Source organism: Meleagris gallopavo, chromosome Z, assembly GCF_905368555.1.
Source record: "Meleagris gallopavo chromosome Z, MGAL_WU_HG_1.1, whole genome shotgun sequence".
Taxonomy (NCBI): domain Eukaryota; kingdom Metazoa; phylum Chordata; class Aves; order Galliformes; family Phasianidae; genus Meleagris; species Meleagris gallopavo.
This window is the reverse complement of record NC_139435.1, coordinates 22352036-22379148: the sequence shown is the minus strand read 5'-3', so window position 1 is coordinate 22379148 and position 27113 is coordinate 22352036. Positions and strand designations below refer to the sequence as shown.

The 27113-nt window shown below is 41.5% G+C and overlaps 1 protein-coding gene across 1 annotated transcript in view; it reads left to right on the top strand.

Moving 5' to 3' along the window:
* CMYA5 (cardiomyopathy associated 5) overlaps positions 1-15833 on the top strand; it is a 48397-nt gene extending 32564 nt beyond the window's left edge. Inside the window, exons 9-13 of the mRNA XM_010725512.4 lie at positions 1351-1495; positions 11681-11814; positions 12432-12531; positions 13623-13799; positions 15203-15833. Coding sequence (XP_010723814.2) covers positions 1351-1495; positions 11681-11814; positions 12432-12531; positions 13623-13799; positions 15203-15455 — 809 coding nt within the window. The 3' untranslated portion in view covers positions 15456-15833. The remainder of the gene's footprint in view (positions 1-1350; positions 1496-11680; positions 11815-12431; positions 12532-13622; positions 13800-15202) is intronic.
* The last annotated feature ends 11280 nt before the right edge of the window (positions 15834-27113 follow it).

The window sequence follows — 27113 nt, the reverse complement described above, 5'->3', positions numbered from 1 at the left end:
ATATGTTCTAATCAGTACAGTAACTATAGGTAATTTGTGAAAAAATCTTAAAAGCACAGTAACAGCTCTTTCTGTCCTTCTGACTCCAACTGCTGTTTAGATAGATAATTTCAAGCAAACAAACCAAACCAAAACAAAAAGTTAAGTCTTGTTAAGTATTGTTTGCACATCCATTAATGTGGGTATGTGTTTCCATTTCTTAATGCAGGCATTTGTGGATTTGGCTATTATCATTCTCTAGCAACAGATACCCTTAAAAACACAATAATCAAGCATATCAGAAGAGAATTAAAGGACTATTGCCAAGGGAACTGCACAGATGTATTACCCGATAAATATCTATCCCACATATTTTTTGCTATGACGAATACCTAGATTAGCTGTTCCTCTAGTGAAACATCAAGTACATCTTAACCTGAAACCTGATTTTCATTAAACAAAGAAATCAGTAGAGGCTTCTGTTTTTTTTCTTCTTTCCTTTTTTAATAATAGCAAATTATTTTTGTTACAAAACAGAATGCATCTTGCATATTGGTTGAAGATCTATAAGATTATCTTGTCCTTTTCCTATTCTTTACCTAGACATTCTATTTGAGGCTTGACTTCTTTAAAAGCATAACAACTTTCTATGACATGTTTAAAAATAAATTTTATTTTAATGAATGGTGTTAAGGCTCATTTATGTTGCTCTTCCCTGGAAAGAGATAGAGTAGATGAACACAACAAAACCATTTTAAGTCTGTGATGTTGGATGTGCTATTTCACAGAATAGCTTTTGATTACTTGCATTCAGTGCACTGCTTTACATTCAGTTTTCTATTTTGCAATTGGGCTTGCAATTCTTAAACTGAGGCTCTAAAAAAGAGAAATTACAGGACCAAATTTTAGTATCCACATTGCAAAAATAATACTACATAATTAAGCAGAAACTCATAATTTCCCCCTCAGTTCTACAGCAGCATATTTTTTACTGATGCAGCTCATGCAGGAACTGCTGAGAACAGGACTGAGATAGCCTGAACAGAGCTATACACAGTACTGGCTTGGTACTCCGCTCTATAAAGAAGAGTGGAAATGAGGAATGTGTGTTTGAGAAAAGGCAGAGAAGTCTATTTGGATATTTTAAGGATGTGCAGAAATGCACTAATATTCACAGTGACTTTGCCAGCATGTTCCTATCCCGTTATAAGATACTCTGCTGTCAAAACTCGAATAAACTGCATTTCATTGCTGGACAGGATAATTCTGTATTTTTTGAAGGGAGATGACTCTTCCCTTCCTTTGCAAGTATCCCCTACCAGGTGCTGGTGTCCTCTTTGTAGTACAGCTAATGTGTTCCTGTGTCCCCAGCACCTGCCACCCCCACCATCAAGGCCGAAGATTGCACAGTGTGTTGGGATACAGCCACCATCCGTTGGCAGGTTGCCTCATCAGCAGCGGAGTCCTTCACCCTGGAATACTGTAGACAACACTCGCCAGAAGGAGAGGGTCTCAGGTCAGTGCCACAGTTGCAAAATGTTGGTCGATCGGATTAGGCAGACATTAATGAGCACTCCCCTGACTACAGGTCTTAAACAAGAGATTATTCTCTCTTCAGCTGTGCAAGAAAGAAATAAGCTTTTGCATGCAGAGGATTTTAGAGGCTGGATACAAATCTGTGAGATTAGGCTGAAAGATATAAAAATACTTCCTTTTTATTCTGCTTAACCGAGCACTCCCTCTCATTTGGGGCCAAAACCCTGGAGACATTGTACTGCCTGCGATCAACCAGAAGTTGCAGGACTGTGCTGGCTAGGGAAACAATCACTCCCACTCAGCTGTGATGGCCCGCCGGCAGGGCAGGGGAGAGCAGCTGAGTCCTGCAGGAGTGAGTGGGATGAAGGTTAGCTCAGTTTGCTCTCTGCTGTGTGGGGAACAAAATGGGAGCCAGCTGAGGACACAGAAAGGATAGTACTGGTGCCCCAGTAAAGTTGATGACCCATCTGCACACAAGCAGATTCCTCCTAAAGTACGGCTGAGTCCAGTGCTGTCCTGACACACGCCCGTGTGTGTGCCTGCAATCCACTGTGCAAGAGTGCCACAGGAGTCTGCAGCAACCCAAAGAACAGCTTGGAAGTTGGGGGTGGTATGTGCTTATTCCAGACCTTCTCTGTTTTCTCTTATACTACATCTGAGCTACATAAAGGGTGAGAAGAGACAAAGACAACATGAAAAAGTGAAACCATGGAGTTGTTGAAATGCACAGTAAATTATGTGATAGTCTGTATGGCTTTGGATTTTTATTTAAAAAAAAAAATATGGCAACAACATTCCAACAAACTACAGTTGCTGATGTAGAGAGTGGGACCCTATGAAAGAGCTTCAAGCTCTCAACACTTGATTGGAGCCCATTTGGGCTAGCTTACATGGATGTGTAACAGGTAAGGAAGAACTCTGCTCCTTGCAGTCAATATATTAGTCAAGTGGACTAAAGAGTTCACAGGTTTCTAGTAGACAGGTAAGACAGAGCAACTGTGCGTGCTTTGTGGCTTACAAAAGTAGGCTAAAACTTCTGCAAGGTTGAGAGACCCTGTTTTACCCAGCACCAGCATGCTGTTAATGCAAACAAGAGGAGGAGGGGCAACTCACCCAGCTTTCCTCTTCTTCAGGAGAACAGCCATGACCTGTTCTGGTTTATACATATTTCACAAGGCCATCAGGATGCTGTCAAACTGCCAAAGTCTCCGTTGATCAGAAATAATGTAGCTGCTCCCAAAATCTGGGCTATATGTTTGCCCTTACATTTCATTGCTGTTAACTGGAATTGCCTCTTTTTCTGAAAAAAGAACTACCATGTGAGCCCATTTCTGCAATATGTGAGCGAGGTGTTGTTAGCAACAAGCATTTTGTTAGTGTGGAGTTAACTGTGGCAACAAGCTGCCAGAACTGACCCCTTCTCTTTTTCAAATAAACTATGCAAAATCAAAGATATTTATAACTATACTGAGTCACATTTTACTTTTTGGCCTTTATGTGGGCAGAAGTTGTCCTTTTACTGTGACACATGAAAAATTCAGAGAAGATAAAATCAAAACTTTTCTCTGAATTGCTGCAGTTGAAATATCTGTATTTGTTCTTTTTGCAGTGCCAAAGACCACCTTTTAACCACTTATTTTCCCTCAAAGCAATACTTCTCCTTATTTTTCCAAAAACAATCCCTCTGAGATTAACCTAGGAAGCTTCCATAATAGCTCAGGATGTTTCAAGGATGGAGAATTCCTTTCTTTTTAAAAATTTCTGCTTTATGTGTGTGTGTGTAAAGCCAGAGGGAAAAGAGCCAACTGGTAGATGGAGCATATTGCCTGTACTGCTCCCATTTAATGCCCCTGAGGTGCAAGATAGGACTAAAAATTAATTCCTCATGTAGCTGATGAGTGAGAAAAATAGCTCCAGGTGGTGAGTCAGATCTTAAATTGTCTGAGTTGCCTTCTGGAAGTACATATAAGGGTATTTGTGTTACCTTGCCACGTACCTGTATTAGGTGGAACAAAGTTGTGTCTTTAATGCCCACACAGGAGCATGTGGGCCTGAAAACATTGTAGTTTCTTTTTACTGTCTTCCTTGAAAGCACAGAGTATGTCCTTCACAGGTTTCCTGGGCAACAGTCATCTTGGGGACTTCTTGGGGACAGACAGCCTGTGCCTCTTATCAGTCCCTTAGCTGTGCAATTCTCTAGTGCCCATGTGGGAGTTCAAATAGACTTCCTAGCAGCCCTGGCAAATTCATACAGCTCCTCTCAATTGCACAGTAGAAAAGCAGAGGTCAGAGAAGGGCACCTAGAGAAGGTGTGGGCAATAATAATCAGCCACCTCACAGAATTTACCATCTGCAGTCCCAGCTTGAGTGGCTGCTCTCACACATGTAATTCTGGAAACTTATACAAAGCAAGGGACACTACCAAGAGAGAAGCGGGTAGGGTGAAATGCCCCCACAAAAAGCTGGAGCTGTGTGTGAGTCCCTGTGAAATTTGTACATAAGGCATTAAAAGTGCTGGTGGCTGCTTATCTCCTGTGTAAACCTTGGAGACTAAGACCTGCAAGGTAGGCCCAGAAAGCAGCCAAAGGAGTGAGTGTTTTGCTGCAGTACAGTCCTATTTGGGCTAAAGGTGTAAAAATAAGCAGACAACAATTCAGCAAACAATAGAATCTCAAATGTCTCAGTGCTCAGAGTGAGATCTTTTAATTCACTAACCTTGAAATTAATATTAAAGTTCATATCTATCAGTATGATAATGATCTCTGTGAAGAACTTGTTAACGTATATGACTGTAGCATTTGACTCTCCATCCAAAGCATGTTAAAACATCACCCCAGGGAGGGGAACAGAGGTAGTGTTTAGAATGTGAGGGAGTATAGGCAGGAAGAGAAAGGAAGAGAGACGGGACAGGAATGGAGATGAGTATGAGAAAAGGATGGGAATCTGCCTTACTATTCTTTCACTAGGAGAGAACTTTGGTGAACAGTGTTCCTCATCTTTGGGTGAAGAAAATAGCCAGGCTGGCATCATCTTGCTGGCGTTATCATCGTATGAGGACTGCTCTGAAAGTACTGCCTCCTATTTTATTATGTTGGCCTACAGGAGAGGTGTGTGTTCGTGGTATGGCAGTAGAGGTGAAACTTTCCCTCCGATATTCCATTACATTTTGTTGCCATGTTCCATATGGCAGCAGAGGGGCAGTCTGACACGGTGGCATCTGACCTGCACAGAAATGTGTATGAAGCAAAAGTGTGTCATTGAATTCCTCCGTGCTAAAAAAAATGGCACCCATTGGTATTCATGGATCATAGAATCATAGAATGGTTTGGGTTGGAAGGGACCTTTAAGATCACCTAGTTCAAACCCCCTGCTATAGGCAGGGACTATAGGCAGGGACATCTCCCTCTAGACCAGGTTGCTCATCCAGCCTGGCCTTGCATGATCCCAGGGAGGGGGCATCCACAACCTCACTGGGCAACCTGTTCCAGTGTTTCACCACTTTCACAGTAAATAATTTCTTTGTGATATCTAGTCTAAATCTACCTTCTTCCACTTTAAAGCCACTTCCCTTTTCCTGTCAAAACATGCCCTTATAAAAAGTGTGTCCCCAGCTTTCCTGTAGGCCCCCTTAAGATATTGGAAAGCTGCTATAAGGTCTCCTCGAAGCCTTCTCTTCTCCAGGCTGAAGAGCCCCAATTCTCTCAACCTGTCCTCACAGGGGAGGTGCTCCAGTCCTCTGATCATCTTCATGGCCTTCATCTTGACCTGCTCCAACAAATCCACGTCCTTCTTATGTTGGGGTCCCCTAAACTGGACGCAGTACTCCAGGTGGGGTCTCACGAGAGCAGAGTAGAGGGGCAGAATCACCTCCCTCGACCTGCTGGTCACGCTTCTCTTGATGCAACCCAGGATATAGTTGACCTTGTGGGCTGTAAGCACACATTACCAGCTCATCCTGAGTCTTTTATCAACTGACACTCCCAAATCTTTCTCCTCAGGGCTGTTGCCAAGCCATTCTCCACCCAACCTGTATCTGTGCTTGGGATTGCCCCAACCTGGGTGCAGGACCTTGCAGTTGGCCTTGTTGAGCTTCCTGAGGTTGGCATGGGTCCACCTCTCAAGCCTGTCCAGGTCCCTCCGGGTAGCACCCATTCCTTCTAGCATGTCAAGTGCACCAGTCAGCTTGATGTTATCTGCAAATTTGCTGAGGATGCACTTGATCCCACTGTCCACATTAGCTACAGAAATGTTAAATAACAGTGATCCCAACACCAATCCCTGAGAAATGCCACTTATCACCAGTTGGACATTGAGCCATTCACTGCAGCTCTGAGTGTGACCATCCAGCCAATTCCTTACCCAGCAAGTGGTCCATCCATTTTTCTCCAATTTGCCAAACAGGATGTCATGCGGGACAGTATCAAATGCTTTGCACACGTCCAGGTAGATGACATCAGATGCTCTTCCTTTACTCTCTGATGCTGTAACTCTATCATAAAAGGCCACCAATTTTGTCAGGCATGATTTGCCCATGGTCAAGTCATGTTGATTACCACCAGTCACATCACTGTTATTTTCCATGCACCTTAGCAGAGCCTTCAGGAGGATCTGATCTTGCCAGGCACAGAGGTGAGACTGGCTGGGCAGTAGTTCCTTGGATCTTCTTTGTTTCCGTTCTTGAAAATGGGGGTTATGTTTCCCCTTTTCCAATCAGTGGGAACTTCACCAAACTGCCGTGGAGGACATTGCTAGTCTTGTCTGGACTCTCCTACCACACCCACCATATAGTCTGGATTTGGAAACCTTCTGACTTCCATGTGTTCAATGAAAGATGGACTCTTCATTCAAGAGTGGCAACACTCTTATAGCAACAACACTGTCATAGCAACTGTGAAGCAGTAGGTCGCTTCTGCTAGTGCAGATTTTTAAGGACATGGCTTACAGGCTCTTGTTCATCACTGTCAAAAATACATAGTTAATCGTTGTGACTATACTAGAACCAGTGTTTTGAAGCTGAGAATTTGCTTTACCGAATAGTGTTACTGTGCTTTTTGTTGGAATTTCTACAGAATTAAATAGGAGGCATTACTTTTGGAGCAAACTACACATATTAACACTATTTTGGTTAGTGCATTTATTAGCGTCAATCCTGAATCTGTTGTATCTGTCATTTCAGTAAGTCATCTATTTTCTAACATTTGTGAAACTGTTCACTGAAAGTCCTAAGAGTCTGTAGCAGACAGGCATTCAAGAACCTGTTTATTGAAAACCCATGTGGCAGGACTCTGGCAAGTAAAGTCAAAAGTATACTGTTAGTGCAACATGAGCCTGGACTGAGAAGCCCTCTGTGGCATTCAGCATGTTCTTGAGCAGTTCCAGTTCCTCAGAGAGAGAACTTAAGGAACCTCGAGAAATCCTCATAAAATATTTTCTTCTAGATAACATCAAAAAATCTAGATTTTCCCTCTGGGCGCTTTCTTTTCCAACTTGCCACATGAGGAATATGACATTATATACAATGCTTTTAAATCTTCTACAACCATGAATCACTGGCCTTCTTCTGGGGTTTTGTAGCTCCTCACCAATTTGATTCTTTTTTCCAGAATTCTTGTCTGGCTTAGAAATGTTTCTCTCAGTTTCCAGAGCTCTGCTATTTTCTTGCCATTCAGATTCTTTGTGTTGAGAAGTCAATGGAGCTGTGGGTGGAAGAAAACTGTGAAGTGTGTAGTCCAAGGATTAGTGTGGGCTGTTCAAAGGGAAGCCATGTATCACATTAGGAGAAATCTATAAGACTTGGGAGGAAGAAATCATTGTGGTACGCAGTGAGTTCATAAAAGTGGAAGTGAATGAGTGTCATCCTCTCCATTAATATGATACTGACACCACTAGTGACTGAAATTTTCTGCCTGCTCAAAGAACAGGTCTAACACTGGAAACAGGAGGCATATCTCCCTCTGATAGCTTTGCGAACAGTTGTCCAGCCAGCTAAGGAAGCGATTGTGTAGAAAATAGGGAATCTTCCTCCTCTGTGCCTGTGCTGAGTTTGCCACCTCAGGTAGCAATGAAGACCATTGCAAGTGGTGCTTTGGTGATCTAACCATGGAGGAGAGGAAATGAAGCATGCAGCACAGCGGGATGGAATTCAGAACAATTTACTCTTTATATTTAACCTCAAGGGCTTTTTTTTTTTTTTTTTTTTTTTTTTTTTTTCATTCCCGGTGCGCCCCTTCTGTGTTCTTCTGCACTTTTTGTCAGAAGCCTATATGCTTTCAGCTCTAGCTTGCCATCAGAGGTATCAGCACAGGTCCGGAGGTGCTGTTTCAGTGGGATGTTGGGGGTGGGAATGACAATTACAACACAGAGGGCGTTTCTGAATCACTACCAGGCGTATCATTTGCAATGCAATATTAAAAAATATTCTCTAGACACTGTGTTCTTGAAATAAGTGAGGATGCTAATCAGAGAAACATGCATCAAAACACAGCATTGGATTTCACTAAAAGCAGGGAAATCACAAATGTAGCAGACAGTTGCTGCTATAATACTGCTTGGCAATTTAAAGGTAAAGAGACATGTAAGTTCTTTCTGCTCTGTGTTGAATAGCACATATCAAAAATGTGGAGTCCAGATTTTGAGACTTATAAATTCTTATAAATAGAGAGATTGAAGAGATACATTAAATATTTAACTTAAAATATTTATTGAATTTCTAAATTTTGAAGTTTGTATCATGATGCCAGGAGATTGTGAGGATAGTAAAAATGTTAAAACATTTCTGCTAAAGGACAGAATGCATCACGCCTTAACAACAAAACTACTACATATCCAATCACCCTTAAAGTAGGCAGCTGTACATATGTGGGAAATACATAGGACAAAATAAAAAGTTGCCTTTACATTTCTCTTTCATGATCAAAACTACATGCTTCAATATTGCTGGCAGTCTCAAGGAAGATCTAGTTGCATTGCTTCTTACAAGAGCTCTGAAATGAAACAGGCTTTTCCCCAGCATAGTCAGGATCTTAGAAATGCATTTTCCCTTCCCTTCTCCCACACCTGTTTTCTATTGTTATAAGCTGGACAGCAATCATACTTTCTCTTCATCTTTACTTTTTTTTATAACTGATTGCATTCTGAAACATGACAAACAACAATGATCGCTCAGAACCTGGGAAGACCTCAGTATTCACTTTTCTCCCCCCTCGCCCTATCCTCTATCAGAGAGAGTAGAGCAACACCTATTTCTTCTTTGGCCTCAGTCTCTCATGATCTTGGAGCTGGCTGAGTGTTGAAGGTGAAAATCTTTCTTCCTTGCACATTTTATTTCATAGCTGGCAGCAGCAGGACTGTTTCTTAAGCCATAATTCTAACTAACATCAATGGGCTCTTATTCCTAGGCAGATTAAGGCTGGCTAAAAAAGATTATCAAGTAGAGAATGTATTCAAAAATCTGATCGCTGTTTTACTAACCAGATATATGTAATGATCAAGTCATAAAGATAAGGACTAGGTATTTCTTTCTTACTACTACAGCTTGAAGAAATACGCTATTGCTCTCAGATTTAAAAATGCAAGCAAATTCTTCTTTGAAGAATTTCAAGTTTGAAAGAGACAGTAGACTGACATTTGATAGCTGACTATTCTGCAATCAACTGGATCCAGAATCTTCTCTGGGTACCCAGGCTCTGGGATCTAGACTTAAGAGTGTGAATATCCCAAGTTTACTTGTTGCATTAAAATTTATTTGCCCGCTTAGAAGTAGAAGAATTTTTGTGCTTTATTAACTAGTTATCAGTTAAATAAAAGTTAATAGTATAAAAAGAAAATATCTTCTAATTTCCAAAAGACAGAAGAAGGCACTAAGCTAAGAATATGGCTACAGTTCAGACTCATTGATCATCATGTTGCCACAAAAAGTTTCTGAGGAAGAGCTTAGTGTATCCCTGTTTCATCTCACCTGGTTGCTTATTGTTAAGTTTCTTGGTGGTTTGTGCTTCAGACTCACAGCCGTGATGTCAGGATGGTAATCTTAAAGGGCAGATTGTAGAGGAAGCATGAATGCTTATTTTCAAAGCTTGGGTGCCCACTAGTTTTCCCATTCCTCTGCTTCCAGCCCCATTTTTCTTTCTATTGCTTCTTTTCTATTTGCCTTCTTACTCAGTTCCCATGTTGCACTTCTATTCAACTCATCTTTTTCTCTTGCCTTCTATGCTCAGACAAAGCTTTTTTCCCATTTCTTGTCTAAAGATCACTCATCATCTTGCATCTCTTCCCTGAAACTTCCAGGAAAGTTTCCAAGAACTTCAGCGTGCCTATGCACCAATGCTTGATGAAGTGCTCTTATGGTCAGGGCTTTGGCTAATGAAGCAAAAGTGCAAATGCTTTGGGGAACCTACTTCTGTTTACATTGCAATAGTTCCAGTATTAATGTAGTGCATTCTGCAAAGACAGCAAGACCCAGCGCTAACCATGCAAGAGCCTTGAACAGTTTGAAATTCTTTCAAACTGAAAAGATCACAGGAACCAGTGCTTTTTCTGTGTTTTTAATCATTTCTAATGTCACCAGTACAAAATACTAGTTGCAGACTAATGAATATGATGCACCAGCCTTTCCCCAGGCATTATCCTCCTGGACATAGAGCTCTGTGTGGTTTTAACAGGAAAATGCTATATGTAGAGATGTGGAATTTTACCTTAGTCTGATAAATGCAGCAGAGGCATGTGGAAAATCCTAATGGATGAGCACTGATTATTTTTCAGATTGTACTGCTCTCTGCTGGGACATGTGGGGAAAAACATTCAATACAAATGAATAGCAAAGATCTTACCTGACAGCTGGATTGCCTACCATATCTCCTCTGGATTCAGAGTAATTAGTGGTGGAAAAGGAGATTTGTTGAATCTAGCTCCCCACAGTGACATTAATTGCAGGAGGGTACCTACCACCCTGGGCTCCATCTCTAACCCTGCTTGGAAAGGAAGATGTGTTGCATGTTCACTAGAAGCAAATCTGCTGTTTGTGAATTTACTGAAGTGCAGATTGAGTCTTCTGCATTCATCTCATCTTTTTACCACTGAAGTTACCATCTTTCAGCCTAGAGGTCAAGGAGACCTTCATTAAACTTGAAAACTGAATACTTGACTTGAAGATTTCTGGACGAATTAGTTAAAGGGAATCGGCTATTCTATAAAAAAAACCATCTTCACCATCATACAGTGCAGTGGGTATACACTATATTTCTTTGTCATTATTGTATGAGGCAAAAATCCACAGGATGCGCTGTGTGAGAATTTGTTAAGTTGATCCTTCGATTCCCAACAATGTATAAAATAAAATTTACATCTTTCTATCTATCCCAGGTGCTTTCACAGGTATTTCAAAGTGCCTGTGAAGCAGATTGACTGGATGCTGACTCTCTTTTGCCTGCAGTGTAGCAATACATCAGTAGCTGAGAATATTAGTGCTTGAGTTTTTCTGGACAACTCAAACAGGAGACTAAGTCAAATCAGGGCACTGTGCAAAGACAGTTCTCCTGCTGCTGCCTCTTGCAAAACCAGCCTGTTAGAGCACATGGCACAGTGAGGGAGACTGAGCCAAGACGTTATTGATGAACAATTTGTGAGTGAGGAGTTAATAATAAAAAGTTCCTGGTTTATGTGTGTTCTTAGAAAAGGGTATTCATTCTTTTGTGTCTGGAGCCCAAATAGTACAAGCACAACAAGCACATTCACTGTCAAGCAAATGAATTAATCACAAACATTCCTCTTCATTAGCTTGTTCATTTTGTAATGCAGACTTTTTACAGGAGGCAGATGAGAATTTTATGCTCTTCTGCTTGCATTTTATGTGATTAATTATGCTGCAAAATGAACATAGAGTGTTACACCGAATGACTGTACTGAGTGAGAAGGTGTAAGGAACAAAGGCCTGAAAATTTGTCAGACAACTCGGGGAGGACATATCAAGTGAAATAGTAATGCTCCTACAAAACCTGGCTGTTTGTGAAAATAGTGATCACCTCCCTGTTTTGGAGTTTCTCTGTGGTGCCTGTTGTTGCAGGAGACAGCAGTATGATTTGGTGGGTTAACTGTTCGCATAAATTATTCTTTCCTGGTTTATGTATCTGTGTATATTTTCATTTATGTAAATCTTCAAAATTTGCAGATCTTTTGCCGGTATAAAGAGACATGAACTGAAGGTATTCCTGGAGCCCAATGTGAACTACTTCTTCTACCTGAGGGCTGTCAATACATTTGGGACAAGTGAACAGAGTGAAGCTGCTCTCATCTCAACAAAAGGTAGATCAACATTTTCTGATGTTAGGAAAAAAAAGGGATAGGTATGCAAAGCAGTAATATCCTTATCATCTTTCTCCAGAAGTTGTAGCTGAACTTTCACTAATAGGAGAAAAAAAAAGCTATTGAGATAAAAGGGACCATACTTTGTCTGCTTAAAATTAAAATAATCTGAGCCAAATTTATTTGAAGTTGTTAGATTTATGTCAGTGTAAAACTAGTATGACATCAAAAGAAAAACTGTTAAATTCTGTCATAGGTATGACATAATTAAATCAAACATGATTCTTTCAAACCAGCCTCAGAATTCAAATTTGCTATTTTGAAAAAGCAAATAATTGAAAATGATTCAACTGTCAATATAAGACTGCTTTATACCTAGCTAATGTACTGAATAGCATAGCCTGATCCCTGGGCCTGGTTTCCAGAAGACTGCTGTAGTGAACAGGCACAGATCAGAAGAGTTTTTGCATTGTTGCCCAGTTTTCTGCTACTCCTTCCTTCCAGCAGACACAATTCTATTCAGCTAAGATAGCAGTAATTTAGCATATTATGATTCATCTTGTATTAATGTTGATAGCCTCCCTGAACTGGTGTTTCTTTGTTTTGAATTGTACCAGGAACTCGATTTCACATACTGAGTGACACAGCTCATCCCGCTTTGCAAATCTCCCCTGATGAAACCGTGATCTGCCTTCCAGAGAAAGCTGCATTCACTGGGTGAGTAGCAGATGTGAGCACAGCCATCCTGGAGCATTCAGGATGGGCCTCACTCTTGCTTTTCTCTGTAGGCAGCTTTCACACATCACTAACTAATTCTGTAGAATTGAATTGCTTCAGTCAGACAACCCTGGACACTGTGCGGCAGACTTGCTTTCAAATATTGCAATGATTGCAGCACTGATGTAGGCGCCAGGCAGTGTTTGATGTTGACGAATTTCCATAGAAAGTCAAAGGCAGAGGAATTGCTTGCTAGGACAGTTGAATTCACCTCAGTCTGTGGTTACTGGTTAATGTTTCAGAGCTCTGTAATCTAAAAGGAATTTGTTGCTGCTCTGGGAAGAACAAATGTGTTGAGTTTGTCTTTAAATAAATTATATGTATATTTAAATATATGTTTGTCTATAAATATATTATATATCTGTGGCAGGAAGGAATCTGTCCTTTCACTTTGTGCCTCTGCTGAGGGCATTACTAGTAATGTTTGTCAAAGCATCCTTGGTTTTGGAGAGTTAGGAAGTTCTCCTGGCATATATTAGAATGATCGTACCTTCCAGGCTTCCAGGCTTGTTCCATCTATTGCAAACTTGACTTCTTTTCTTTTATTGTTTTGTTGTTTTGTTTTTTTTTTTACTTTCTGATATTAACTTCACCACAAGCATAGAGCCACTTGATGTGCCACACTCATTGTTTCCTATAAGGTAATGGAGCATTACAAATTTAAGCACTTTTTTTTAACTGTTACAACTTGCACACATGGTGTTTGTCACTGTGTCTACTTAAAATAGCCATGTTTTCTGACATGAGCAAGCTTACTAAATTTGAGATCTTTTTTTTGCCTCCAAAGTCACCTTTTACACTTTTTGCTAGCTTATGAGTTTTCTGTACTCAAGATGGGTCCATCTTAGTGCAAAAATAGAGTGACTCACAGTGACAACATTCAAATCTTTGATAGAACACCACATTCAGAAGAAAAGAGTATCATCCAGTAGTAATTGTTGATGATGCTGCATAACGTGACTACAACAAATATCACCGTATGGCTGGCCTACCATCACAATCACTTTATTCTTCACCTCTTCCACAAATAGGTTTCCATCAGTCTTGGGTGAACCATTGCCTGCTCGAGGATGTCATTACTGGGAAACTGTTGTCACTGCCTGCAGAAGCTACAGGATTGGGATTTGCTATGAAACAACGCCACAGAGCAGTGTTGTGGGACTAAGTGACACTTCCTGGTGCATGCACTGCTGTCCTACACAAACCAGGTAAAGCTGAGTCTAGCTAATTGAGAAGTTACTTGTGTGTCATATAAGTAAAACTGGACAGCTTTAAGACTCTCAAGAGCAGAAAGGACAAAGGACCTCTCTGTTTCCTTTCTGCAAGCAAAGGAAAACTGCAAAAGAGCTTTAAACCTCCTCCTCTTAATTAAAAAAAAAAATCTCCAACCAACCTACCTCCCTCAGTCAGTTCATGAAGGTCCATTTTTCAAACCTGTTGAGATCCCTCTGGATGGCATCCTTTCTGTTGTGTCAACTTGACCATGCTTGGTGTTGGCAGCAAACTTGCTGAGGGTCATTCAATCCTACTGTCTATGTTATTGATAAAAATGTTGAAGAGCTGTAGTCCCCAGACAGAGCCCTGGAAAACACCACTTGTGAGCGGCCTCCACTTGGACATCAAGCTGTTGACCATAACCTTATGGCTTCAACCATCCAACCAATTTCTACCTACCCAATAGTTCGCCCTTCAGACCCATATCTCTTCAATTTAGAGATAAGGATGTGGTATGAGACTGTGTCAAAGGTCTTGTACAAGTTCATGTAGACCACATCAATTGCCCTTTCTTTGAACACCAGTACTCCATTATAGAAGGTCACCAGACTGGTCAGGCATACTCTGCCCTTGGTAAAGCAATGCAGGCTGTCTTGAATCACCTCCTTGTCTTGCATGTGCCTTATCGTAGCTTCCAGGAGGATCTCTTTCATGATCTTCCCAGGCACAGACAGTTAATATCCTTCATATCCTGAACTGTTTCACAAAATCCCACCAATGTTCACAAATATAGTCTTTATTGAATAAGTTTCTACCTCCAGAGAATGTAAGCCTCCATAGAGAATGCCTTCTCCTGTCTTGCCCTTTACAGCAGGATCCATCTGCTACTGTGGCAGGACTGCCAGCTAGTCTTCACTGGGCCTGCAACAGGCAACTTGGAGTTCTGTAAATCATAACCTTCTTCATGGTGTAAAGGTGTTCTTGATGTAAACAAATGTGGGGGGTTTTTTTGAGTAAAATTTCACAGATACATGAACATGACCAGCTAAACAAAGCATATGAGAAGAAAAAGGTTTTGCTAAAGTGCTGCTCCTGCTTAAATCCCCACAAAGATGTGTAATATGAAAAATATAGATGATTACGATTTTGGCAAGTCTGCTTTTATCATAAGAATTCAAAGATGCTGAACAAAAGGACTCCTTGGTGTGCTGAGCAGGGCTTTGAAGAAACGCCACTTTCACTTAGGTAGGTGAGCTATGTACTGAGCAACATTCTGTTGCCACATGATGTGCTGCTGTATTGGCAAATTGTTAATAGGTGAGAATTAAGCAGTAAGTTATTTCTGGTAAATCACAATGAGGAGACTCATTGTATTCTGATTTTCATTTTCCTGCAGCTTTCTTTACAGATTTTTTCACACGGATGTGATGAGCGATATACATGTGACAGAACAACTAGCCAGGATCGGCATCTTGTTGGATTACAGCGGTGGCAGACTGCTGTTCTTCAATGCAGAGAAAGGACTGGTGCTGTTCACCATCAGGCACAAATTTACAGATATTGTTTATCCAGCCTTTGCCCTGGAGAAGGCTGGAATGCTTACCCTGCACACAGGAATGGATGTGCCAGAATTTGTGAAGCACAGTTAATCCCCTGCTTCACATTCTTAGAAAAACTAACAATTCCAGTGTTAGGAGCAGAGAGGGGTTTCAGAGAGAGATGTCAATTTTCACTGATGAATATTATGCACACAGCTGTCCCCCACATCATCCATAATTGCAGGTAGTTCTCAGCCAAGTAATCACCCCGAGCCTGCGGAGAAAACAGCACCTTCAGCTGAAATGTGCACCTAGTGATATACACAGCAGGATTTTTGAGGGAAATAAAAAAGTTTGTTAGACATGAACATTGAGGGAAGGGGAGGAAATGTGCTTTCCCTTTGAAAACAATGACAGTGTTTTCTGTCTTTTTAAATTTGATGATGAGCCTGTGTATGAAATAAATGCATCTCTCACTGCAGTACATGACTTCTTTTGTTGGAAAAATCTGTCATTTCATCATTTGACAGGACAGTCAGAGGCCAAATCCAAGATGTAGTTGAAAAGTATGTAAAGATTTCAACAAGTGCAATATTTTGCAAGTTAATATATCAAGCTATTGTTTGCCATATCCTTTCTTTAAATATGCAAGAAAACTTGGAAACTGAGAAATCTGTCTGCGCAAAACAAGTGAGTCCCAGATTAGACTTCATATGAGCCGTGTGAAGTTTGAGTATGTAACACCTGCCCACCTTGCTGATACCAGTCTAACAGACACAGTTACCGGAATGTGCATCAGCAAGTATCTGAACCTGTAAATATGTATTCCTGAGAAACATATTTGTTCATCAAGTCTATGAGGAAACTTGATAGTAGTGCCCAAACCCTTTTCCTACGGTTTTCATCCTTCACCTGAGAGAAAAGTCAAAATGAAGTTGACCTTCTTGTGGACCACCTCTTTTCTATCACTGCTTTTTACCCTTGCAATCACAGATGTGATGCTCCTAACTTCAGGTTTGTAGATATTTTTGTGAGTCTCTTTGTTCTTCCAAGTTATCTAGGCTAGCACCAGAACCACATCAGGCTGATGCAATCACAGAATCACAGAATTGTAGGGGTTGGAAGGGACCTCTAGAGATCATCGAGACCAACCCCCTGCCAAAGCAGGTTCCCTACACCAGGTCGCACAGGTAGGCGTCCAGGCGAGACTTGAATATCTCCAGAGAAGGAGACTCCACAACCTCCCTGGGCAGCCTGTTCCAGTGCTCCGTCACCCTCACCGTGAAGAAGTTCTTACGCACATTCGTGCGAAACTTCCTATGCTGCAGCTGATGTCCGTTTCCCCTCGTCCTGTCTCCACGTACCACTGAAAAGAGACTGGCCTCACCACTATGGCCGCCACACCTCAGATATTTATAAACCTGGATCAGGTCCCCTCTCAGTCTTCTTTTCTCAAGGCTAAACAGACCCAGTTCACTTAGCCTTTCTTCATAGGGGAGATGCTCCAGGCCCTTCACCATCTTTGTGGCCCTCCGCTGGACTCTTTCCAAGAGATCCCTGTCTTTTTTGAACTGGAGAGCACAGAACTGGACACAGTACTCCAGATGAGGCCTTACCAGGGCAGAGTAGAGGGGGAGGATCACCTCTCTCGACCTGCTGGACACACTCTTCTTAATGCACCCCAGAATGCCATTGGCCTTTTTGGCCACGAGGGCACACTGCTGGCTCATGACCAACCTGTCGTCCACCAGGACGCCCAGGTCCCTCTCTGCAGAGCTCCTCTCCAGCAGCTCATCCCCCAGCCTGTATTGGTGCATGCAATTATTCCTCCCTAGGTGTAAGACCCTACACTTGCTTTTGTTGAACCTCATCTGGTTTCTTACTGCCCAGCTCTCCAGCCTGTCCAGGTCTCACTGAATGGCAGCACAGCCTTCAGGCATGTCAGCCAATCCTCCCAACTTCGTATCATCAGCAAACTTGCTGAGGGTGGCCACTATCCCCTCATCAAGGTCACTGATGAAGATGTTGAACAAGACCGGACCCAGCACAGACCCCTGGGGGACACCACTGGTTACAGGTCTCCAGCCAGACTCTGCACCACCAATGACGACCCTCTGCGCTCTGTTTCAGAGCAGATGAACTTAGCAGGTTGAGCCTCGTTGATGCCAACAGAGAATAGAATGCTGATTTCACCCCCTGGCTTGCTGAAATCATGTTTCAAATAACTGCACAAATCAGTGTTGCTGCTTCCTTCCTGCCTGTCCCAAGGGGGGAACACACAACTGCCAGTGGTTTCTAAATTCCAGTGAATGCTGGGCAGAAATTAATTCTAAGGAAAGTGGGAGATGTTTTTCATGCTATGCGTGCTCTGGCAATTTCTGCCGTTGGGGACTACTTTGCCAGACTCACTTCTGTGCTCAGCTGAAGAGCTGTGCTCCCTGTAGTAAAGCAGATTTCAGAAGTCTAATAGAGTTTTCTTCTGAAGAGAGAACTTCAGTGGGTTACAATGAGGCTTCTGCATTTTATGCTCACAGAAGGTTCCTGCTGCTGCTGTTTCATTTATGATTTAACACCACCTAGACATGTGTTTTAACCCACTTAATAAGGCATGCTTGGTGTCCTAGAGGAGCCAGACTCTTTAACTGTCACAGCAGGCTAGGGCGGGATGTTTGAGGCAAGATAAACAGGGTCCTGTGACCATTTATCTTAAGCTGGAGCTCTTTTTGGCATTTCAATTAAAGAGTGCCATTTCTGAGTCCCTGCTGGGGAGAGAAGAGAATGAAAAAACAGAATAGTGCCTTATTGGTTAAAAAGGGTGTTTTGCAGTGGTGCGGAGGATGGTGAGAAAAAGGTCCAGGATTAATTGGAAAGGAAAGACGGCAAGGGTGTTGGAGGTGATTTTATTGTGCAGACTGAGGAGGAGGAGGAGGAGGAGGCAAAAGGCAGGCTGGAAATTCACACAGAGCAGATGGTGACAATCTAAAAGGCAGGTCAGCAGTGTCAGCAGTGTGTATTCCTTGGACTCCCACAGCAACTGAGCTCAACAGAGGTTTGGCCATCTCAAGAGATTAATGTGGAGCTTTGAATTAAACCTGAAAAATCTTGGCATTGGGGTGATTTTGCCTGTGTTCTCCTCTCCCTGATTGCTGCTATCCCTTGTGAGACTACTTCAGAGAACAAAATGACATCAAATTATTTGGGTAAATTTAAAATAAGGCAAGAAGAAATTGCCTTCTCAAAGGCAACTGCGTATTAGTAAATATTGGTTTTAATATGAAAAGCTAAGTCCTGGTCTGCTGCCATACTTAATTACTCAGGACTTACTGGAACATTTCAGCTTGGAGATATTTCTTTAAAAGTACTTCTTTCTCAGATTTATTTATTTCATTCTGAAAAACCATCTGATTGTTTTCTAATAATTTCATTTAAAGTTCAGCTTTGTATTGAGCAATACCAAAAAATATAGTTAGTTTTTTTGCGGAAGCTGGATAAACAATTTCGAGTTAAAAATGTAACTTGAGTCAGCCCTTACAATAATAGCTTGACTTTCTAAATCTGATCTGCATTAATCTATGTCAAAAGAAGAAATGCCTAGAGACACGTTCCTGGTTTGGAGAGATTGAACAAAGTATACAATAAACAACCAAACCAAAAATCAATAAGGCTTAAGATTTGGAGTGGGCAAAACATTCATGCTACAAGGGAAAGCAGATCTTGAAAGCCAAAATTAAGTTGCTGTATTTTATGGTGCAAAATCTCCTGCCCTTGGAAAACCTGGATGTACATTGGCTGTGATCTTATTTGACTGATGGGCATGAACTTGTACCAGGTTCAGGAATTCACATTCCAGATGGTAAATATCCATGAATATTTGAATAAGCAGTGCAGTCCATCTGATTTTATGTTCAGAATAGTTGAGATTCTGAGATTTGTTGCATCCATTTTTCCTGCGCATTGTACTTCAAAACCATGTAGTAGAAAAGAAAGGGCAAAAACTCCTTGTCACAGCATTTTTCTAGTGCTTAATAAATCTAGCATTTAGAAAAACACTTGAAAACAGTGTTACATATCTTTCAGCAAAGGATGTTAGTTTGGCTAGTAGTTAGACTTAATGAAGTTACTGATTATGTAGTGTGTGTACAAAGTTTAATCACCATTCCATGCTTAGAGCTACAAGGGAATACATTTTAAGTGTCAGATAAAAACCACTGAAGAGTTCCTCAGTTTTTTAGAGGTCATTTTCATTCTGAAAGTACAAAAGCAGATATCTAACACTAAGTACTATTAAAATATTTGGATTGATCTGAAACGCATTACATAAAAAGGAGATACTTCGTGATGTTTAGATTAGGCTCATAAACCTTTGTGCACTGAAACGAGAATACAGGATTGACTGTAGACACTGGTTTCTACTGTCAAAACAGTGCTGAACTGGAATATTGCTAGTATCAGTAATATTGATCCACACATCTCGCTAAGGTCCTTCCACTCCAGAAAGATTTTTATGCTTCCCTGCAACACCACATAGATGAGCTCAGCAATATCTGTAAATCACTAAGCGTGCAGTGCATGGGCATGCAGGGACAGCTCTCTCTCATACAAGGCCTTTTTAGAACAGGGTACATCACGAAAATTTATATGTGTTTGTGCTAAAAATGGTCTAGTGATGCCTTATTTTAGAAATTAAAAACTTCCCTCCATTCCCAATGCTATTGTTGTGGAGATTGGTTATGTTTTATCATGTTGTGAGACACACACTCAGCAAGGCATAGTACCAAGAAATTGCTGCTAAATCCACGGTACTGTAATATTGTCTACCATATACACATAAGTTACAGTTTCTGTCAGCATAGGCTTGAATAGGTGCATTGCAATAGATTTAAGAAAAGTATAACGTTATGGTCTTTTTGAGCTGTTCTTACTTCAGAATAATAACTAGGGCCTCTTCTGTATGGAGGATTTGGAAAAACTACATTTCGTTGGTGGAATCACTATTACACTACTGATATTTTGCTGAAGGATTTGCCAGCTCTCAAGAAGCTAATATGCATAGATAGTTGCACAGCCAGCAAGGAAGTGAGAGTATCTCTGCCACATCTGGCCACATATTGTAGAAGGGACATTGGACTAGAAACATATCTTCATTTTTCATGTAGAGTTTAGCAATCTTCTGTCATACCAAAAAGTATCACTTGCTGATCAGGGACCATGCTGAAGGGCAGCTCCTACATGAGCACAACCTGGAAGGAGGTGGAGTGGACCTGCTCCTCAGACCCTACCATGATTTTGTCAGCAGTTATGATATGTATAATTTTGAGTACAGCTCCACTCCGGAAAATGTTTGTGTGGAAATTGTCTGTCTCTGTATCAGAGAGATGCTGCATTGCTAAAATGTACTTTTGTCAACCCTGCAGCACTGCTGCACGCAGATAGGGAAGTAGCCCACAGCTTATTAATGCAGTGGCCAGCTGAATTTCAACTTGCCAGAACGTTACCATGTCACCAAGCAGTGAGGGATGCAGAGCTAGCTCAACCCCAGCTGCAGAAGGCACAGGAGGGAACTGGCTTCTGCTGAGAGAGCAAGAAACCATTGTGACTGTAATGCTGAGACTGCCAAAAGGACTCCTTTAGCTGAGCATTACTCTGTATAGACCAGCCTTGTGAGACTGTAAAATCTGTCTCACACCATGTCCCACAGCTCTCATCTGCATGCTCACCGCAAAGAATAGAATACCATTTTGAAGGAAAATTAACAGATTTTTCATTTTACATAATTCTGTAATTGAATTCTATATCTATGTCTAACAGCTTCTCCAAAATATGAAACCTACTGAAAAACAATAAATATTCTATCTTGGTGCTAAAAGGCATTACTCTCTGAAGTATAAAAGCAGACACTGAAAGTTAAGTTATGGCATTCTGGGGAGTTCAAACAGAAGGTTGGGAGGGGAAAAAGCCCAACTTTAGACTTTCTTTCTTAACACAGAGCCATATACTCCTACTGTATGCTTCTACAGCAGAAATTTGTGCTCTATGATGGCAATGCAGCAAGACTTAGCTTTGCTGTGTGGCTCTGCAGTTATATTTGCACAAGTTCAGTCAGTTCAGAGAAGCTGGAATAATTTGAGCTTGCTGGTAACATGTGGCATATCTGAGCAATTAAAGATCAATACAACAGACACTTCCTCCGAGTGTGGGATTCGCAGGACACCTGCATATCTGTTGGAAAAATGGCACCAGTTTTTCTCCCATCCACCCTTCCAAGTCTCCTGAACTTTGGACATCCTTGTGGAAGAAGCACAACAGGTAGACTCCATCTGAGCTATACTTCTGCTGCATTAAACATTCTTGTGGAAAGAGAAGCTTCAGGACTCAATCACCCCAAAGAACCTCTTGTACCTGAGCTAACAGGACAAAAGCAGGCAGTGTTGCACATCACTGGTTTTGTTTTTAAGTTACTGCTTGAGGATTTTAACTTTGCTTCTTGAGTGTCACAGTTAATTCAGCAGAGGTAGATAAAGTTCCTATCTCCTGGAAAACCCACCACAGGCAGGAGTGATACACGTCAGACTGGGGACAACTTTTTGGCTGGGGACAATGAGCCATGAGGGGACCCACAGCCTCCTCAACTGCCTTCTTCTAGGGTCTGGTCTCCCTTGATCCTTCAAGGCGGATGGCATGGGGTGACTGATGCCATCATGTTGTATTGTTTAGATGTTGTTAGCACCAGTTTCCATGCCATGGATTCCTTCTGCCGCTCTCAGCCATTACCCAAGTTGATCACTTTGTTCCTATTTCCTTCAGCAACTGTATCTTCCAGCCAACAAAGAGCCCCAGAGGCAGTACTTCACAAGCGCTTTTGCTAAAGGTAAGGCTTAATTTTTCTCTTTTTTTTCCCCTTCTTTTTCTGCATTCCAATGAGGAATCTTGTTTTCTATTAGTCCCCACCCATTTGGCTGCACATATGTTCAGTTCCTTGCTTTGCATCCCCCAAGATCTAAAACCCACTCTGTGATAGCACCTCTGAAATAAGGACACGTGTCTGTTTCCTGGAGGCCTGGTCTCTGTGTTGCAGAGCATCAGTGAGCAGCTTCCTGAGCCCTGTGCTCCTCCGGCCAGCTGCGTCCAGATGCCACTCTGTTGCTAATGCCTGGGAAATTCTTCATCTCTCATATGAAATGGCCAATATTGAATATTGTCGTGAGCAACTGTGGTTAGGCACGATGCGCCCTTGCCTTGCAGAAATTCTACAGCTGTGTGTCTCTTGCTATAATTCTGGAAGAGTGGGATTATTATTCTGCAAGTCTCAGAAATTTGCACAGCTCAAATTAGCCATTTTTTAAATGCAAAACTGTATCATAGGGAAGTTCTTGACTTGCTGTTTGTAGCTAGCACTCTGTTGTCCCTTCTGAATGACCTTTCTCATTCCCCACTCTAATGGGGGAAAGGCACTTGTACCAGGAACCCAAGCCAGCTCTGCTAAGGTATATCAGCTCTCTTGGCTGATGTCTGCTTGCCTAGATGTTGTAGATAGAAACTATACACTTGTAAGAGGGAAGCAGCACTTTATTTATTAGTACTACTAGTGATTTAACAAAGTTTAATCATTAATAAGTGTCTTAAGATTCGAGGTGGCAAGGTATCCTTGTTGATTCGCTACACAGAGGATAGGATTAAGCACACACTTAACGAAGGATCCTCTCATTGAGTCATAAGGCTCAGAATGAATCTCCTAGCTTTCTAAACTCCTTGAACCGCAGAGGTAAGGAGCCAGCCAAGGTGCAGACTTGGACAATGGCTTACGTCTAATGGTTTATGTTGTATGTGCACAGTCAGACTAAGATATAGTTTTAGAGAAACTCTCAGAGCTTAACAAGCTATCAGTCTCTTACCAAGGCACCTTATCAGCAAGGTGTCTCTTGAAGTTAGGAATCTCTGCAGCAGACATAACTTCATGAGGGATCCCTACTCAAGCAGAGATTCTGCTGTCACATAGGAGAGGGATTTGGGGCTCTTCACTATTTTTGGGGAAAGATGATTGACTTGTAGACATACCAGATATAGATTGTGGTTTTGAGCTAAATGTTATTTTCCCAAAAGGCTAGTTTAAACCAGACTGCATACAGCACTCTGGGTGGTTAGTTGGCTAGTCCTCAGCTGCAGAGCAAGGTGCCAGCTTCTCTACCAGCTAGCCAGGACCAGAAAGTAACCAGTATTGTGATCACCACCTGCCCAAATAAGGCTGTTAGTGGAATAGTGAGACTGGAAAAAGGAAAGGGAGGGGGCAGTACATCATCACAGTGGCAAAGACTTTCCTGTTGGCTCATTAGGGTATCAGCTCACTAATATTTATCTAACAGCTTGTTAGATAAATACCTTTTGTGTGTTAACCAACAAGATTGCTTTATACTTTTAAACTGCGTATATCCTGCATGCAATGTTCTTGCTGCAACCAGAAGTAACAACTGCAACAGCATCTATGAGTAAGCAAACAAGCAGCTACAGCAAGTAGCACATTTTCTCTGGTTTCTTCTGCAGCCTGTAGTGACAGCACTGCTCTCTGCTTTTACAAGTGTCTAATCCAACGATTGCAGCATGCAATCTCTCTCACTTTCTCCTACTTCAATCTACAAAGTGTGTATGTGTGGGAGTACATCATGCAAGTACTGCTCCACAAGAAGGACTGACAAATTTTTAAAATACTTTTCTCTGATCTTACTCCAGGAATTACCCTACTGCCCCCAACAGGAGCTTCAGAAGTTTTATGCCAACATAACAGTTTTTGTAACTGATACTGAGGGGAGAGGAAGAGCATTTTCAGAGAGTTGGAGCTTCTCAGGACAGAGTAGAAAGTGGGGAAAATTTTATGAGCTGCATAATTCTGTGTAACTCAGTAATTCAAGGGAAACAAGATGAGTCTTTCATTCTACATGTCTGCAGCAGAAAGCAGTGCCATATCCTTTTCAGTCCCAAGTCTATTATAAGTCCAAATGTCCTTCAGCTGAGTCACTGAATCTCAGAATGTCTGTGGTTGGCAGGGACCTCTAGGTCCATCTGGTCCAACTCCTGCTCAAGCAGGGATACTCAGAGCAGGGTGCCCATGCCCATGTCCAGGTGGCATTCAGAGTTCCCAAGAAGGACACCTCACAGCTTCTCCAGGCAATTTTGTGCCAGCACTTCTAGCGTCCACCGGAACTCTCAGGCCTGTTTTTGCAGAGCTGTTTTCCAGCATCTGGCTGCTGCTTCCCAGCTGTAGTACTCTGTACTTCTTGTTGAACTGCACGAGGTTCCTGTCTGCCCACCACTCCATCCTGTTAAGGTCCCTCTGGATGGCTATATGGTCCTTTGTTGAGTCAGCCAGTATCCCCAGTTTTGTGTCATCTATGAATTTACTGAGGGTGCATTCTACCCCATTGCCCAGACCATTAATGAAGAACAATATTGGATCCAGTCCTGACACCTGGGTTACGCAGCTAGCTACAGACTTCCAACTTAATTTCACACTATTGATCCACCTGTCCAAGGTCACAACAAATCTCTCCTTCCTGACCCCTTATGAAAAACAACATTATTATAACTGTTGCAGTAAAACTAGCATATCTCAGTGGGATGCTTGAGCTTCACCATGACATTCTGGTGAAGCAGATCTCCCAGATTTTTGTGGAGGTCTAATGCCCACACAGTTACTGCTTAGCAACCAAGTTCTTCTTCAGGAAAAAGCAGTCTTTTCAGCTGGGGAGATGGTTGCTGTGATGGTCATCCAGGAAGGAGAAGGAGAGTTGAAATTGTGTGAAGTGAGTGGCTGTCAGCACACTCATCCTGAGAAAATACTAATGGCATTATTCCTCGAGCTATAATCTCTTACTATCTGTACCCAGTGCAGCTCAGAGCCAACCACTGTCTTGCAGAGCCCCCTGGTGCTCTGAGAACAGAGAGCTCACCGCTTCTTTCCTCTAGAAGGCTACTGCTTATAGGTCTGCAAGAGGAGTCCTGCTATATTAATTTCCTCAGTACAGTAGTCTTAGTCCATCTTGAGAAATGCTCCCCACGCACCTCATAGGGAAATAGAGCCAGATGAGGCTCAGTACCTGCTTGGTGCGATGTCACCATTACAGTTAACACAGGAGACTGCTCTTACTGTGCAGCATCTACAGATTTTCATCCAGAGCTCTTGAATCTTTCAACAGAATCAGACTAAGGAGCAATTGCTAAGCCAGTCTAGGAGAAATGGCTATTTTCTAGTTAGTCATGGGCACATCCATTGGTGTCTGACACAGTCCTTCAGAGCATGTTCCTGTTACAGGATCACTGGCAAAGAGAAGCAAAGTATCAATTTGATGCCAACTTCAGGTAGTTCTGATAACCTACCTGAAGTTGGACTCAAGCTGATACCTTGCTTCTCTTCTGGAGCATAAAGAATACATGCTCTCTCTCTTTCCTTATTGTTACAACCTTCCAAGTCTTCCCCTGCAAAGAAAGTAAGACACTGTATACGGGGAGGAAAAAGGAAAAAAACATCCTTTACAGCTGTGTTTCAAATGCTCTCTGTATAAAAGCTGACTCAGTCCTAATAGAATGCTATTTAACATCTCACACTCTCCTTTTTTCTATCATTTTCATCATCTTTTAATAAATCCATTCTGATGTGTGATTTAAACTGTTTGGACACTTCTTTGGGTCCTTTCTGTAAATTTTAATAAGTTATCCTGGAGTTTCTTCTGTAAATATTAAGGCAGTCTTAACCAGCATTTTATATGGTCTCTGTGGCAACATTTCAGAGCTATTTTTAGGCCCACAGTCTTGAAGATTGGTGTGCAGAATTCATCATCACTTTGCTCCAGGAGGTTTTTTTGTCCAATAAGATTTTAAATTCTGCAACCTCTCCAACAAGCAATCTGGTACTTGATGTTCCTTATGACTCCAGATTTTTAACTTGTGCCAAATGTAAATGTTCCTTGCTATGATACAAGCAATGACCTTTCTCATAAACGACATGCAGAAAGATCTGTTTCCTTCTAGTTTGCAGATTTTTATTTTATCTTATTTTTTACATTACTGTGCTTCTGTTCAGTCTTTTCTTCACCTAAGTCTGATTTTTATTCTATTTTCCCAGAATTCATGTTTTCAACATGTCTGAATAGTCTCCTGTGTCTTCACTGGATGCTCTCCATGCTCCATGCTCTTGGTCTTCTCTTTTTTTTTTTTTTTTTCCCCTGCCATCTATTACATAGTACAAGAAATGGATATTGCCTAGTATTGAGTCAAAAGGAATTTTTTCTCTAAAGAAGTCTTGACATTGTTTACATGCTCCTGTAAAATGTTATGTACTCCTACAAAATGTTTGCCTTTTTTGCAATAGCACAATGCTGCTCAGCTTATAATTGGATAACACCTAAGGAGTCAGTCCTGAAAGATTTCTGCAAAACCAATTGTTCACACCCTACACATTTTACTTTATTCATGCTCAAATCTGGAGTATTTGTACTTGTTCTTTAGGAACCACATGCTCTTCCTTTTGTCAAGGTTACTTTGGACTCTGCCTTTTAACAGTTCTGTGTCATTCCTGAACTAGTGTCATTGGGCTCTTGGGTAAATTCCTGTTAAAGCACCGAAGCTACTGAACAGCACTAATAATGACTCTCCAAGTCTTGCTTCTTTCAAGAGTTCATGTCCATCTAGACATTTTTGAGATGAGAAAGGTGTATTTTTGAATTAAAATAAATATATATAAAAATAAACTAAGAGTTTTTTGTGAGAATCTGTTGCCAT